This window comes from Coenobita brevimanus, chromosome 41 (genome assembly GCF_032717465.1).
Source record: "Coenobita brevimanus isolate Jiangsu-jjx chromosome 41, ASM3271746v2, whole genome shotgun sequence".
Taxonomy (NCBI): Eukaryota; Metazoa; Arthropoda; class Malacostraca; order Decapoda; family Coenobitidae; genus Coenobita; species Coenobita brevimanus.
The window spans coordinates 18,822,026-18,839,741 of NC_136994.1; the positions used below are offsets into that span (position 1 = coordinate 18,822,026).

Below are 17,716 nucleotides of genomic sequence, written 5' to 3' on the forward strand. Positions count from 1 at the left end.
TGTGGATCAGTATCAGGCAGAGGTTGTTGATGGATCCTCTTATACTAAAGGGGCATGGATCAATATCAGGTGGAGGTTGTTGAAGGATCCACCTGTACTTAGGGAGTGTGGATCAGTATCAGGTGGATGTTGAGGGATCCACTTGCACTGAATGAGCCTGGATCAGTATCAGATGGATGTTGAAGGATCTGATTGTTCCGAAGGGGCTTGGATCGATATCAGGTGGAGGTTATTGGCGGATCCACCTGTACAGAAGCGACAAATGGGTGATGGTTCTGGCAGCCTCCTGTGTCTTGCCTCGTCTCATTCTTAACACTTCAGGGCAGAACTCAACCACTGAAAAAAAAAAAGGGACATTTCTCTTAACACAAACAGTATTGTGTTGATTTACCACTATTTAACATTAGATTCTCGTTAACTCCTATTTTGTTAATCTTATGAGAGGCTTTCCTGAGCTGGAGGGGTTAGATACAGCCTTCACTAAGCTCTTCAATAACAAAGCTCCTTCCTAAATTGGGTACAAATCATCTGGTAGTCATCATCACCTTCATCTTCATCATCATCACCTTCATCTTCATCATTATCATCATTATCATCAATCCCATTTTGCCCCATACAATCAGGAGCACAAGGGCCCGAGGACAGGCTACCCACTCCTGACATAAAGCAACAGTGACCAGCCTCACTTGCCCCTGAGTGGTATTTCACGAGCAATAAACCCCAACGCCCCCTCAGATGAACCCATACAGGCTGCATCTGTTAGTGGAAAAAATACAACACATTCTACAGTCATGATACCGTAGAAAAGTATATAAAGTCCAATGATTTTTGAAGAACTCTGTGCCACCAGTTCCTAGAGCAACTGTTCGTCTTCTTATTAAAAGGGTTAATGTTATTTCCAAGCTGAATTAAACCTATGAATAATTTACGATATGTTAAGCTCCCATCGGTTAAATATAAATAATTGCCAGGCCTCACCTCACTCATGGAGAATTTGATGGTGCCGTTCTGGAGTGGATCCCGCTTCTCAAAGATGTCTGTGGGAGGCAAGAGGAAAGTTAGTGGATTATACACATGTAGGGGATTATGTGGCTAATGTCACAGAGTATGATGAGGAGGTGACTGAAAGTGTTAAGAGAAATACAAATACGGTAATGATTAAACAATTATTACTTCATGACACAGTATTGTTACTGTTCGTTGCTTTTTATTACATTATTTGTTCTATGAAATTCACATCAGAAGCTGTAAACATAAATACATCAATAATGCTGCTATTAACTTCAGTTCAAACATATTTAACTTAACTGATTTCCCAAAGGTACCAGTAAAATAATTGTTTACGGAAATCCACACTGACAGAAGGCGAGGTAACCCCTCTATCGCTACTGACATTTGCTAATTTAGGTTTTATGAAACTGATATACCGGTAACCTTTACTTCAGTACAGTTCTTAACATTAGAGTATTTGGCACTTGGAAAACTACTTATTGTCAAAGACTATGTAGTAACATTACTTGCAACCCCAGACTCATCTGCATGTAAACCAGGTGGACTGCAGGCTGAAGATGCCCTTCTTTTGAAGTCCCCCGGCCTCATTTTGGGGGGCAAGGAAGGGAAGGAAGGGAATGACAAGGCAGGTCCAGCAACCAGTCTTATCAGTGCCACCACATGAAGGCATCCCGTTCCAGCACCCACAGACTATGCACTCACCAAAGGCAACTGTAAGGTGTAGTATGGCGCTGACAAAGTCCCCAAATCTGAGTGTGCCGTCCTTCCTCATGTAGCGCAGCACCAGCGTTGACAACACCTCTGTGTTTAGCTGGAACCCTGTGTGTGCACACAGATTAGCACAGGGGTGAGCAACACTGCCAACCTGTTATACTGAACTTAATATACTATACTGCACAATGGACAGGCTGCTGGTAGTTCTCTTACTCTTATATTTGCTCATTCTTTGTTTCTGTATCTTACCTGTTCCATTTTTTTTGGCGGGAATAAATAATGGAATGTTGATACCAGTTACATATATATTTTTATCTTTCAGTTTCCTCTCTCCCTCTCTCTCTCTTTGCTTTCAGTATTGCTATTCTAGTCTTATACATCTACAGCTAAGGAGCAAGTGTTTCTCCTAATATTAAACTCAGGTCACCTAAAAACGACTACAAAATCTGCACATCTATGTTGTTCCTGAGCCCCCGACTACCTGATCGAGCAGACCCGTCGACCAAAGGTATGGCTTCTGTGGGACATCCTACAGGTACAGTACATACACCTAACAGGGATCCACCACCCCCTTGTGGCAGGCAGCACCTCACTGGGGTTGGATCAGGGTCTTCCCATGAGGTGTACAGTATATCTATGTAACTCTAAGTAACACTGTAACAACCCAGCATATATCCTTCATTAAGTTTTTCCACTTCTTTCACATCCTCCAATCTTCCACCCTTTCCTACCGTCTTCCTACCCTCTTCCTTCTCCTCACACTTCTCTCTTCCTCTAACGAGTCCACAAATGCATACTCACCAACATCCTCCAGTGCATCTCGTAGCCTCTCTGCCTTCAGTATGCCGGTGCGCTCCTTGGTGTGTGTCTTGAAGGCGTTCTGCCAGAATTTAAGACTCACCATCAGATCCTTGAACTCAGAAAACCTTAGTCGGCCTGTGGAGGTGGTCTGAGGGTGCCTGGTTAAGGAATGTGGACAGACACAAGGGAAATTACATATACTGGATTTACCACATGCACACTAACCCACAATACATACATAGTGACTCCTCGTTACAAAATGCCTTTTATTTTTTGGTGCTCTTTTTTGTCACCAAGTTCACATTTAGTTAATTAAAACTTGCCTGTTAAACCCCCAATGCTACCTATAAAGCTTATTTGCCACCAGTTGTATGGAAAAGCTATTTTTATTGCTTAATCCCAGCCTGCCAGGCCAAGCAGACTCATCAGCCACACATAAACAATTGTTTCTGTGGAACCATCTTACAGTACAGTAGATATACCACGCAGGGATCCAGCAACCCCGTGATTTTTTTTTTTAACGCAAGGAAGAAGGAAGCAAAAGCAGGGAGACCGCAAACCGTTCCTTCCAAGATAAAAACAAAGACAATACAACAGGGTCCTTCCCACGCTGAGCTGCCGGAAAATGTGAAGAGGTGTGGTGGATGCTGCAGCTGCTTCACTCCACCCAGGATACACAACACTGCCACATGTATGCTCCTTATCAGTGCTGGAAACGCTGTGATATGTTGGGATATATACCTGGCTTACAACATGGGACTGTCAGTATGTGATTCTAGACACTATTCTCATGGATTCAGAAAGGTACCTAACACTTCTTCCTTACTGACTGAATTTTCTGCATGTGGCACATTAATATATTTAAATTTTACTTACGCAAACTACTGTATCTATTGCCAGACGCCTCAATCCCATAAGGGTGACCACAAACAAATTGCCTCCATGTCGCCCTGTCCCCTGCCATTTCACTGCCCCGCTCCCAGCTCACACCCCCGTCTCTCATATGCCTCTCCACTTCATCCCTCCACCTCACCCTTGGCCTCCCCCTTCCTCCACCTGACTCACATACACTCTCATCGTCAGTCTCTCACTCTCCATCCTCTCCACGTGGCCAAACCTCCTCGATGTGTAGTAGTAGTAGTAGTAGTAGTAGTAGTAGTTCCCTAGGCAGTCTGGACAAACAGCCCCGAGTCCCTTAGGAAGGCCATGGCTGAGACCGGGCTTTCCCACAGAGCTCTCAAGGAGTGTATGTTGTGTTGTTGGCGTAGGTGATTGTGTGCAATGCAGACTTCCATAATATGCTTAATAATATGTGGTGCTGTGCTGCATCCTGGACAGGCATCAGCAACGGAGTCATCCAACCTCTTCTGGTAGCTTAAGAGGGCTGGATGGTGCCCACATCTCAGCCTGGCCAAGTGGATCCTGTCCTCACGAGGGAGATTGGATTCAGAAGGGTGGATGTCAGGAGGCCGTGCATGCAGCTGTGTGTTGTCTTTAAGTGACTGAATGGAGCGACGAGTGATTAGAGTGTGAATATGCTTCTGGAAGCTGGTCTGAGGTGCGCGAGGGGGGAGAGATGACAGTATTTGTGTATGGTATCGTGTGCTGGGTGTTGTTTTGATGTTCCTTGGTGTGGGTGGATGTGCTGCCATGTAATATAGTGGATGCTGTGGGTTTGTGGAGGCTGCAGCAAGAAACTGGGTGCCTCTCATGTCTAGGTGATCCTTGACTTTGAGGACTTTGGTTTCTTGATGTAGGTGGTGTGTGGGTGTATTAGCTTTGCAGCCTGTGATTATTTTTAGGTCCTTGTTCTGTATGGTCTGTAGAGTGTTGTCTTGTAGTGTGTTTTGGTGAGGTTAGGGACCTAGGCAGGGCTTGCATAATTCATCACTGAACGTATATATTGTATTGTTTGTATACTGTGGTGGTGATTTCTTTGTCGTGTCCGAATGTTGTGTGGGCAAGTGACCTCAAGGAACTGAGTCTTGGTGTTATTTTATTATTAATGTTTGAGATGTGTTATTTAAATGACATTGATGCATTGTATGTTACACCAAGGATTTTGGGTGTCTGTGTGTGTGGTAGGGGGCTGTTGTTTATGGTATGGTGTGGAATGTGACTGTGTTCTGCTGTCCAGTTTGTGAGAAGGGTCACTGTAGATTTGGCTGGGGCTATTTTGAGCCTGTTTGTGATGAACCATTCGATGTGTTTCTGCTAACACTTCCTATCACATCCACACCCCAACACTCCTTCACTCCCTTAATTGACAGCCTGTCTCTCCATGTGACTCCACACGCTCCTCTCAAATACAGTAACTCATTTCCACGCTGTATGCTCATATTAAATAAATAAAATAAATCATCTCACCCCATCCTCTTACATGGGAATAAGTGCTGGGACAAGAGTGATAATAAAAAGCTGAAGGAGAAGTACACAGGAGTCCCTACATGCAACAGAGTACAGTCATCCCTCCCCCACCCACCCACAGCCAAACCCCTGAAATTTGTGATAAAAGGATACGTCAAGGGCAAGGATGACCTGGCGACAGATGTCCAGACTGGCACAGCTCTTGATGTAATCTGCAAGGAAATACGTTAGATTAGGCAGGATTTTGGTATGTTAAATGAAGTGGAGAGATGTATAAGAGAGGGGATAAACAGTAAGCTGGAAGGATAGCAGTCATATAGCAAAGGGCAAGGCAACATGGGGGTGATCTGTTTGTGGCCACCCCTTATGGGGCTAAGATGACCAGCTGTGGAGACAATTAAAAATTAACGTCTTCAATATGATGACATCTTTTATTGTATTCATGTTTGTTTGGCATGTGAGGCAGAGCCATGAATACTGAAGCAATGAATGACACGTGAATGGATGTTTGATTCAATATACTGGTTCACTGTTGATAATTATACTTTTAAGCTTATTGTTCCTATTTCTTGATCTCACCCACTGTTTATTGTTAGAAAACAACTTTAGGTAGATGGTCGTGATACACATACATACATCATCTAATCCTGTATTACCTTATGAGGAGTGCAGGAGCCTCGGGCTAGGCAAGCTGGTCCTAACATTTAAGAATGGTCATAATAACAACAATAAAAATGATGAAAACAGTGATGACATTTATGATGGTGGTATAAAGACAATAAGAGCAATGATCATGATGGCGACAGCAAACCAAAAATGTATGAACACCACACCCACCATTAGGGAGACAGGCTTCCAACAACTCATGCAGCTGGAATGCATTGACAGAGCGGTGTTCGTCAGCAACCTGCAGGAATACAGCCTGGTACTGGCCCAGACTCTTGCCTTCCACTGAACCCCTTGCACGCACCACAGCACCTCCAGTCACTCCCGGCACACTGTCTACCAGTCTGTAAATAACAGATCAAAGGCTGGATTAAGTTAGGGCTTCATGCAGTCCAGTAGCAAAATGATGCCCACCAGAGAGTTTTACCAAATTAACAAGTCGACAAGATGTTTTAACACCATACAATGAACCAGTAGGGCCAGTAGGGCATAATCATCTGCCCACTGATACCAGTGTGTTTGTATCACTGCTACAAAATTAATATCTGTATAAACTAACAGGCTACACAGTACTAAATATTTGTGCAGTCCACACACACAGGGATTTCTTGTGTGACACCAAATAACCACAGACAGACGGATACATAGATATTGTATATGGACACCCCTGGCCTATGAGATGTATTCACGTCGACAAAGAAGACTACATAGCACCTCTCCTCCTTACTTGAGCTTGAGTGGCTTTGATGAGTACACCCGCAGTGTAAAGGCCGACTCCTGTGCCGGCTCAAAGGTGGTGGGCAGCAACACATAGCCCCCCTGCTCCAGCTGTACCCTCTCACTCACCTGGGGACACACACAGATCAGAATTCACACCTTCATTAGTTAACGGGACTTCCTACCGTCTCTTCCTTACTAGTTTGTTTATGAAGATAGCATGTTGATGGATCCTTGTATTCTTTTCTTGCAATTTTTTTCTCCTTAATGCAGTCTGTTGTGAGTACCAAGGCTTATACAGCATACAGAAGAATACTGTGTCAAGGTGCCATATGCAAACTAAATCACAAAAAGGTGACACAAGACCTAAGTCCATGCAACCCTGTACATCACTCACCTGTCTGCTGTTTGTGTACTGAGAGTTGACCAAAGATTTGTGTTTCTTGAAGAATGCTTTACTAATGGAGTCCAGGCCATTCTTGGAGAGAGGGTACGCTGTGAACCCAATTACCTGAAAAGCAACTGACATTAGCGACTGAACTGTAGTGGGAGATTATTCATCACTGCTAAACAGGAGAGATGAACAATACAGTGGGCTTATGTCTCCTACTTTATCTCAAAATAACAGTAATAACCACTCTGAAATTACTGATATCTCCACACTCCTCTCTTTGCCTCGTTGTGGCAAGGGTTCAATTCACCACAAGAGAACATTAGTTCAATGCACAGGACAATCCTGCAAGGGTGGTTACTTGACTGTGGTTGACAAGTCTGTTCAGCCAGACAGACTGGGGTTACTAAACAACAACCCCCTTCAGACCCAGAAGGGTACAAGGCTAGGCTACCACAGTCTGTTGTTTAAGCTACAGAAGATCATCCTCTCTCCCTGGCAGCACAAAACATGACAGAAACACTTTTGGCGTGTCAATGCACTGCTGTCTCTGACCCAAGACTTCAACCACCAGACCTACCAGGTGCAGTGTATCCAAAAATAGCAAAAAGAAAACACAGAAGTTGGACGATGCCATGGACTACAAAACATCTATTAATCATGATACAGCCAAAATTAGCTTACAAACACGTGGTATAATCTCTCACCTTTGGCTCCATGACAGAGTGTTGGTTCAGGGAGATGATCACTTCCTCCATCTCACTCAGGACCAGGTGGAGTTGTGGGTTGATGTGGAAGGTGTCTGGATGCAAAGAGAAGTTATCATCATCATCATCATCATTATTATCAATTTTAGCATTATCAGCATCATTCTGACCCTTATTCTTTAGATGGGGTGAGGTAGGATACAGAAACAAAGAAGCAAAAATATAAAAATGGGAGATATATTAACATCCCTGTAGCATTCAACCTGTAAGGGACGGTTGAAAGATCTGTAACATCCGGGGTCCACCTCACAGGCCTACACATATGCAAATAATTTTCTGTATTTTTCTATACAAATGCACGTTACAGTCACCAGTCCCACAGTCACTCTTTTAACTATCAAGTAAAAGGGGTGGCAAAACTCCCGTCATCTAGCTATCTATTGCCAGACGCCTTAGTCCTATAAGGGGTGGCCACAAACAAATCGCCTCCATGTCGTCCTGCACCCCGCCATTTCACCCCCATCCATCCATTTTAGTCCCCTGTCAGTTCCTTAGTTTCATCAGCCTCTCTCATTTGCCTTCTAACGCACTCACTTATCACAGCAAATCAACAAATACTGCTACTGTTGTAACCTGTGTTGTTCCTGCATCCGCCAGCCGTCACGCCTCGCTGCCACGCCCCCTGGTAGACACGTGATGTCCAGGGCGTCTTGTGTCGCAGGGACGGCTCATCACGTGACGTTTCTCCGTCCAGGTGGATCACCTCCAGCTGGGTGAACGTACGCACAAAGTCACTATAGGCCATCCTGGAACAAACAACACACCATAAGTCACTGCAACACATCCTGGGAGAAAAGATGTTGTTAGTTTTGACTGATACTCAGGTTGCTTGAAGTTCTTAATATCTTGATATATTGTACACAGATAATTCAACAGATCAGATTACAGTTCAGTATATCATGAACAAGTCCATTACCTGTACGGTGAAAGCTTTGCTTATATTATAACAATGGTTCTCCCCTAAGATCATTTTGTTACATCAAGAGTATACCTGTATTATACTGTACAGGTATTCTATTGCAAAAAGAATCTTCAGTATTGTCTACCCCAGAGACTTCTCGAGCATTTTTGATGCAGTGTTAACCTGTGATTAGACAATTCTAAATTTTGCCTTCTTGTCATTATTATCCCATAAAAATGTGAAATGAATATAGTATACATGGTGTTTTAATAATATACACCACTGATAATGACAGTCTGTATGACTTGGTATCTTGATGGCAGTACTTCTGACAGCTGTACATCTGGTTCACAAAACATGTGTACAGTTAGCTGAAAAGTTTTCACCTGATGGAACTAGGCTATTTCCACAAATTAGAATACTAATTCATGGTTACAGGAAACTCAAAGAACCTTAGTTATGAGGTAAGAATGAGTTTCCTTCGTTACCGGTCTTACTACACTGCCATCACCCAAACTGAAAAGAGTTAGGATCCTTAGTGGCTCAGAATAAATGTGCTATACTGTACTCCTAACACTCACCAGAACTCTCCATCAGCCATATATTTGAGATTCAGCCTGTCCTTCTCATGTGGCGGCACTGCATCCCACTCAGGCCCCTCCCGTCCCCAGGCACCCAGGTACTCCCCACTGGTGCCGATGGGAGTCCGTAGCCGCACCAGTGTTACCTGCTCACCACTATAGCACTCGACCTGTCAGTGGTGGTTGAAAGACTTGGCTAATTATACCCTTTTGACTCTAATTTGGACAAAAACTGCCACATCTCCATCTTGAGTGCTGTGTTTTAACAATGGATTAACACTAGAATGTGATGTTACGAAGAAGTGCTGTGGAAAAGATAGAGACATAGCATTCATATTTTGCCACTGAATTACATGAAAAAAGTTGCAAAGGGACAAAAATCTGGTCCAGTTAAGGTTAAAAGGGCAGGTTATTATAAAGAGGGATGGGTGATCAGTAAACACAGAGACAGACTGGCAGATAAAATGAAGGTAATCTCCCTATGGACGAGAAAGAAATATTATACTTCATGTACGAGTATGTAGTGTGATGCTATATATGTGAATCTCGGGAATGTTCGCTTGCAAGGAAAAAATCAATGGCAACAACAGCATCATAATAGAGATAGACTGGTAGATAAAATGAAGGTAATCTGTCTATGTACATGAAAGAAAAATTATACTTCATGTACGAGTATGTAGTGTGATGCTATACGTGTGACATCTCGGGAATGTTGGCTTGCAAGGAAAAACTCACCAGCAACAACAGCATCGTAACTTCATTAGGGAGAGGAAGGGGACTGGCCTCCTTCACCTTTTATAAGTGCATTGTTTAACTTTGATGTCTAGTTTTTAATATGGAGTTTTGCTTTTTAATGTTTTTTATGTTTCTACTGCCTATATTTTTGCTTCTACGGCACCACATGGCCTTGTTGTTGCGGTGCCATGTGTTCTATCAATCTATCAATCATTATCAATCATTAGGGAGAGGAGAACAGACCAGTAGCTGTTGGTTGCATCCAGATCTGACATAAACAACAATGCACGCTGGGTAACAAGAGCCCGGTGTCTTGAGCTCAAAATCTAATCATAATTCATTACAGCATGGTGGTGAGGTGTGAGCAGTAAAGGTTGATGACGGTAACACAGCTCATGAACACAAAATGAAAATATTGCGGTGAATGTGTAGCGTCACACTGAGGGACAATGAGTGCAGATTTAAGAGGTTAAGATGGAGCGTTGGTACTGAAGTGAAGTGATGGTGATGCACAGAGACTGGCTGAGAGGGTCTGGATATATAACAAGAAGATGTAAATGTAAATGGATGGATGTTTTACAAATGTACATAGGAAAGAGACAGCCTCTTCTGGCACACCAAGGATAAATGAGGTGGGGGCCTGTGAAGCGACCTCAGGGTTTGAAGAGGAGACAGGATGATATGCTGCAAGAGGCCAGGGAGCTTGGCACCAGAAAACAGGCTTCCCTATACATGTACAGAACACTGCTATACAAAAGACATGCATATTACAAAAAAAATACAAAGGCACATACAAAAACAGTTACAGACAAAGACATTACAGACACAGACACCTCGATACAGCCAGATTAACACACCTATTACAGCATCCTACCTTCTCAATACAGTATATCCGGTAATTAACCCCAAGTACAATTCCGCTGGCCAACTTCTCAGGGGCGGACGATGATGAAGACTGCTGACCCTTTCCCTGCGGGGCATGGGGGGTGGCTACAGAGGTCACGATGGAGGTCAGGTCAAGTAGTTTCGCCAGCAGACGGCCGCAGGATGTCGGGTCGGAGCGAAGACTGACTGATTCTGCTATCCCGCCGGTGAAGTCGGAGAGACCGTCCAGAGATGTGCCGTACTTGAGGGCTTCGTAGGATCCGTGTAATCTGAAGAGGCATAATAATAATAATAATAACAATAATAATAATAACAAATAATTACAACCTTTCCTCCAACTAAAGATTGTAACATTAATATTTTTGTACAGTATGTTGTATCAGTGTATCATACTGTATTGGAAGGAGTATTGTGTGTGTGTGTGTGTGTGTGTGTGTGTGTGTGTGTGTGTGTGTGTGTGTGTGTGTGTGTGTGTGTGTGTGTGTGTGTGTGTGTGTGTGTGTGTGTGTGTGTGTGTGTGTGTGTGTAGACAGACTAAGAGACAGACACATACATATAGAGACACAGACAGACAGATAGACAAAAAACTCAATACTCACTTGGCATATGCTTTCTCCAACAACAGACAGACAGACAGATAGATAGACAGACACAGAAAGACAGACAGACACAAAAAATTCAATACCCACTTGGCATATGCTTTTTCTAACAATGCTGGCCAGAACTGATGAGAGGATTGGCAGTGGACGAACACCAGTTTCCCGTTGACAGTGGGGAGCCGATCATCTACCACAACTTCCCGCCATTCACCACACCACCACACGCGAAATCTGAAAGCGTACACATCGTTAGTACAGGAGAGCACAGAAGTCATCATCATCATCATCATCATCATCATCATCACCTTCATCATCATCTTCATCATCATCATCATCATCTTCCATATTATCATCATCATCACCTTCCTCTTCTTTATCATCGGTTCTTTTTCTTCTTCAACATCATCATCATCATCATCTTTTTTCTCTATCATCATCATCATCATCATTTTCATCACCATCTTCTTCAAAATCATCATCATCATCATCATCATCATCATCACCACCTCAAACCTAATTTCTTTCACACTGAGCTTATTTCCATCATCATCATCATAGACTCAACATGGAACAGTGTATGTGTAACAGGAGAAGTGTGTGTGTGTGTGTGTGTGTGTGTGTGTGTGTGTGTGTGTGTGTGTGTGTGTGTGTGTGTGTGTGTGTGTGTGTGTGTGTGTGTGTGTGTGTGTGTGTGTGTGTGTGTGTGTGGCGAGGGGGGGGGAGCAGTCAAGACGTAGCAGTGCGGGGTGTGGCTGTGAGATGTGAATGAGGTGTGTGTGTGTGTGTGTGTGTGTGTGTGTGTGTGTGTGTGTGTGTGTGTGTGTGTGTGTGTGTGTGTGTGTGTGTGTGTGTGTGTGTTCATCTCACACCACACAGTATCATCCAACTACCAAAAAGCTTTAAAAAAAATCACCATTAACACATACACAAAATCTAATTATATATATTTTACGTATATATCTTAACCTTGGCCTTGTCTGTGAGAGGTACTGTACTGAATGTCCTTGAACGGTACCTAACACCTATTCTTTAGTGATTTATTCTGGGCAGTACACCTTAGCATCCCCTTTGTGTAGTTGTAATAGTAGTAGTAGTAGTAGCAGTAGTAGTAGTAAAATAAGCTACATAAGGACGAATATTGTAAGGTTTCTTTGCCACGTGAAATAAGTCGCAAAAGGACGAAAATCAAGGCGATGTTTATGTGCAGAGTTAGTCAGCTGGAGTGAGCCGTTGCTGCACCACACGAGAGTATTGTGGTGCCTAATATATGGCTGGGGCTGTCCTCTGTGGCGCCACAACCACTACAATTACCACAACTACCACCCTGCCACACAAAGCCCAGCCAAGCCTCGGCAACGGGTTTCAAGTCCATGTCCAGGGTCACACGGCAAAAACATATAAACACACACACACACACACACACACACACACACACACACACACACACACACACACTGATACACACGCATACATACATACATAAATAAACACACACATCCACATACCTACATAAATAAACACACACACACACACACACACACACACACACACACACACACACTGATACACACGCATACATACATATACATAAATAAACACACACATCCACATACCTACATAAATAAATAAATAAACACACACACACACACACACACACACACACACACACAACTGCTTTTGTCGTGTAAAATAACAATAACAGAAACGAACGCCAAACCTGCTTGTAATGCTAACCGTGAAAGCTGCCTTGTAAGTGTGAAGGAAGAACGATAACAAGAGAAGAGGAACAGAATGAGAACACAACTTGGAGAGAACAAGGCCATATAAACAACAACAACTACTACTACTACCACTACCACAACTACTACTATTACCGCTACAAACAAGGAACTAATATGACTACTACTGCTACTACCGCTAATGCTACTACTACTCTGTTGTTATTATTATTATTATTATTATTATTACTACTACTACTACTATTATTGCTACAACTCTTCCTCCTCCTCCTCCTTCTCCTCCCCCCCTACTACTACTACTACTATTACTACCACCACTGCTACTACCACAACCACCACTCACCTGAACACGCCACAGTAGCCGGACTCCTGGTGGAAGTCTTGATCAGCTGGCACCACACGGTAGAAGAGGCCCTTGGTGAGGTGTAGGCAGCCCAGGCACGACACGAACCAACGATCACCTGAAACACCATCATTATTATTATTATTATTATTATTATTATTATTAAAACTTTCCAAATCTCTGTGAGAAGTTGTCTTGTTTTTGTCAATTCATTCATTCATTCATTGCCAGACGCCATGTATCCCAAACGGGGTGGCCAAGGGCTTAGAGTTAATTGTTTTCCAGGGAGAGGCACTAATCCTCCACCAACCCCACTTGACACGTAGGGAAGAGCAAAACAGCCGTCACTAGCACACCATCTGAGCTACAGCTTTCATTCTCTGTCATATTATAGTACAGGCTGGCCGCTTCATCTGCCCAAATATCATCCTGATCCCACTACCGGAACCCGAATAGGATCCGGAACAAAAAGTGACCTCAAGCTCCAGAACCACGTAAGTTAGAGGCGCGAAATATTGCTGGCATATACCCAGGATATGGCCAGAACGCAGTGCTTAAAGGTGTCCAGATCGGATCATTATTCACTGACATCGCCTAGGGTCCAAAAATCTGCACCGGAATACAGTGCAATAAAACTGGAGCCACCAAACTGGGTGGACAGGTAGACTGTGATGACCCAAGGCGACATGCACAGGACCAGTGACCTTGAGCTGGAGGTCCTTTTATATAGCTCAGCTTCTAGTACACAATGCCTGTGCAAGTTTTTATCAATAATGGCCTTGAACAATGTTACGGTGTTCTAGTAATTATTATTATTATTATTATTATTATTACTATTATCATCATCATTATTATTATTGCCTGTGAGCCATGAGAAAATACTACAAACAGAAAATCTAGGGCCAAGTTATGATGAAAAATGGTCACGATAAAAAAACAACGCCATAACATTACCTCTCTCTCTCTCTCTCTCTCTCTCTCTCTCTCTCTCTCTCTCTCTCTCTCTCTCTCTCTCTCTCTCTCCTGCGTTTCGGACACGCTACGGTTTAATGGAGCACCGTAACATTTTTTCTCAAGCGTTCGTTCCATAACCCGCTACTTTCCCGCCATCGCTGCCTCACGTTCGAATTTCTTACATCTCGCCGCTAAGAGAGAGAGAGAGAGAGAGAAATAACACACCCTTACCACAAACTCAGCTCATACGTACTTTCCGTGTTCTCACCTTACGTTCCCCCTACCGTTCAGTGCACGTGCCTTTTCCGTTCACCCAGCACGTGCCGCCTCCGTTCACCCAGTACGTGCCGCCTCCGTTCACCCAGCACGTGCCTCCTCCGTTCACCCAGCACGTGCCTTCTCCGTTCACCCAGCACGTGCCTTCTCTGTTCACCCAGCACGTGCCTTCTCCGTTCACCCAGCACGTGCCGCCTCCGTTCACCTAGCACGTGCCGCCTCCGTTCACCTAGCACGTGCCGCCTCCGTTCACCCAGCACGTGCCGCCTCCGTTCACCTAGCACGTTCCAAGGCCGTACACTGTTTTTATCCCCGTTTAAATTCCCGCCAAGAGTGAAGGATTCTGTTTTTTATTGAGTTTCCCCTTCGTCCGCTGGTACCCCTCTCTCTCTCTCTCTCTCTCTCTCTCTCCTAACACTGCCATCCCTCCCCCCCTTCTCCCCGCCAACACTGAACAGTACGTGAAATGTCACACACACACACACACACACACACACACACACACACACACACACACACACACACACACACACACACACACACACACATCTTCGAGGTACACACATTACCAATACATTTCCTAACACGCACACGTACCCTTACGGTCCTTACCTTCACACACACACACACACACACACACACACACACACACACACACACACACACACAGACCCGACCTTGCCACAGTTTTTTCCTCTCTGCTAACAAGAAACCCGCCAATAAAATAATATATCATTGTAAATAGTTGGGATGAAAGTGATGCTAGAGATCGAGCCGTGATAGAGCAGACTGACGGTATGTACGTATGTAAGTATGTATGTTTGGAAATATGTATGTATGTGTGTATGTACAGTATGTATGGAAATATGTAGGCCTATGTATGTATGTATGTTTGGAAATATGTATGTATGTGTATGTATGTATGTTTGGAAATATTTAGGCCTATGTATGTATGTGTATGTATGTATGTATGTGTGTATGTGTATGTATGTATGTATGTACGTACCGGTATGTATGTATGTATGTACAGTATGTACGTACCGGTATGTATGTATGTATGTTTGGAAATATGTATGTGTGTGTGTATGTTTGAATGAATGTACGTATTTACGTGTGTATGTATCTATGAATGGATGTATTACTGCTGCTACGAGAGAGAGAGAGAGAGAGAACAAGTCAGTAAGAGATATTCCATAGGCAACATTACACCAAAATAAAAATAAATAAATAAATAAATAAAAGTAATTTCCTTGGGGTGATGGCTTTATAGATCAACAATTATCAGAAAAAATATATTACTGAAAAAGATGGGAAAACCAGTGAAGCTAAAATATTTATGATTTTTCCATTCCAGTGAAGCAACGTGCAACAATAGGCGATACCATACGTCCCTCCCTCTCTCTCTCTCTCTCTCTCTCTCTCTCTCTCTCTCTCCCTCCCCAAACTCTGCTTTCAACAATATTAAACCCTATTCTCAATTTATAGTTCAATGATGACTGCGAGACAAACCTTCAGCTAACTCTACACTGAGTGACACACCAAACTGTTTCTCGTAACCCGGGAAAGTCTTACTGTTATTCCTAAGCAACATCGACCAGTTGACAGATGCACCTCACTCCTCCTCCTCCTCCTCCTCCTCCTTCTGCTTCTTCTCTTTCTCCTTTTTCTTCCGGCTTCTCTCCTTCTTCTTCTTTCTTTCTTCTGCTTCTTTTCCTTCGCTTGTTTCTCTTTCTTCTTTACATCTTTAGTGTCGAGCCATCAGTCTGAAATTTTGCACGTAGGTACCAAAGGCCACGAGAATCACATCACTGTTAAATGAAAACAGGTTAGGTTCCTCTGTTGATATACTTTGCCAGCAGGAGTCACAAGTTCCTCAGACAGATTACCTCGTCAGACAAACTACTTTATACCTTCACTCGGTCAAATTTTCAAGCAACGCAGAGCAATAGACAAACGGCAGTCACCCTAGGGCAGGGGTCGGCAACCTCCGGCCCGCAGAGTCCGAACTCATGGCCCGTCACGCTGCTTGATATTTATATAACAATCCGGCCCGCAACAGCCTAGCCAACTAAATGAGTAAGTTGGCGCCTCGCGACGTGATCGCGGCGGGTAGCGCGGGGCAAATTTGCATGACTGAGATCTTTACCACAGTCCTTCTTCCGCGACCTCGTCCTCTCTTTTGACAAATTTCCATATTACATTGAGCATGTCAAACGCATGGTTGTTATGTTTGGCAGCACTTACTGTTGTGAGCAACTCTTTTCAAAAATGAAATATACAAAGTCTCGCATTCGCTCCCATCTAAGTGACAGCCACCTCAATGACACTCTGCTCTTGTCTACCTCATTAATCGATCCAGACATTGAATCACTTCTCCATGGCAAACAGCACCAACCATTCCACTAATTTGCGTGTCTCTTGATAAAACTGTTTTCTGCAGTCACTGATTTCCATGTTTTTCAATAAATTTTTAGTAATCTAGTCACCGGTTTGCTTGCTTTTCTATAAAATTTTTGTATATTGTCACAAACTGTTTTCTGCAGTCACTGATTTGTATGTTTTTCAATAAATTTCTTGTAATCTAGTCACTGGTTTGCCTGCTTTTCTATAAAATTTTTGTACACTGTCACTTTTGGGTTCTCTTTGGCACTCCGGCCCCCAGGCTACTCCTAGCAGCTTTCTCCGGCCCTCGCACTGAAAAGGTTGCCGACCCCTGCCCTATGGCAAGAGGAGAGAGCGGTTTCCTGCGTCCATATATTACATTTGGCGGGAAATTGGAAGGAGCAGTGAGTATCAGACATAATATCATCAACGTTTTCTTTACCATCATTTTGGAAACTTCATTAATTCATCTGGCCAATTTTCCGACCAAGAAAAAGAAACAAATGACGAGCGGTTTCCTGTTTCTACAACATTACATTTGGCGCAGTGAGTATCAGACATAATATTATCAACATTTTCTTTACCATCATTTTGGAAACTTCGTAAATTCATCTTGCCATTTTTCTGACCAACAAGGATAAAAAAAACAAATGACGAGCTGTTTCTTGAGAGTATAACACGGCGTTTTGGCGGGAAATAAGCTGGGACATTCATCTATCTATCTATTGCCAGACGCCATAATCCCGTAAGGGGTGGCCATTTGACTCTGAGTTATTTGTTTTACAGGTAGGGGCACTAACCCTCCACCAACCCACTTGTTGACACCTACGGAGCACGTATGGTTTGGTTATATGGTTACCACCCAGCGTCGTAAATGGTTTCTTGGC

General features: G+C 43.4%; 1 protein-coding gene across 1 annotated transcript in view; it reads right to left on the reverse strand.

Moving 5' to 3' along the window:
- CalpC (calpain C) overlaps positions 1 to 17,716 on the reverse strand; it is a 44,986-nt gene that overhangs the window by 12,375 nt on the left and 14,895 nt on the right. Inside the window, exons 3-15 of the mRNA XM_080270619.1 lie at positions 13,218 to 13,335; positions 11,226 to 11,366; positions 10,526 to 10,805; positions 8,917 to 9,086; positions 8,008 to 8,180; positions 7,375 to 7,469; positions 6,674 to 6,787; positions 6,287 to 6,405; positions 5,731 to 5,903; positions 5,047 to 5,105; positions 2,527 to 2,674; positions 1,714 to 1,830; positions 979 to 1,037 (exon numbers count right to left, since the gene is read on the reverse strand). Of these exons, the coding sequence (XP_080126745.1) occupies positions 979 to 1,037; positions 1,714 to 1,830; positions 2,527 to 2,674; positions 5,047 to 5,105; positions 5,731 to 5,903; positions 6,287 to 6,405; positions 6,674 to 6,787; positions 7,375 to 7,469; positions 8,008 to 8,180; positions 8,917 to 9,086; positions 10,526 to 10,805; positions 11,226 to 11,366; positions 13,218 to 13,335 (1,766 nt within the window). The remainder of the gene's footprint in view (positions 1 to 978; positions 1,038 to 1,713; positions 1,831 to 2,526; positions 2,675 to 5,046; positions 5,106 to 5,730; positions 5,904 to 6,286; positions 6,406 to 6,673; positions 6,788 to 7,374; positions 7,470 to 8,007; positions 8,181 to 8,916; positions 9,087 to 10,525; positions 10,806 to 11,225; positions 11,367 to 13,217; positions 13,336 to 17,716) is intronic.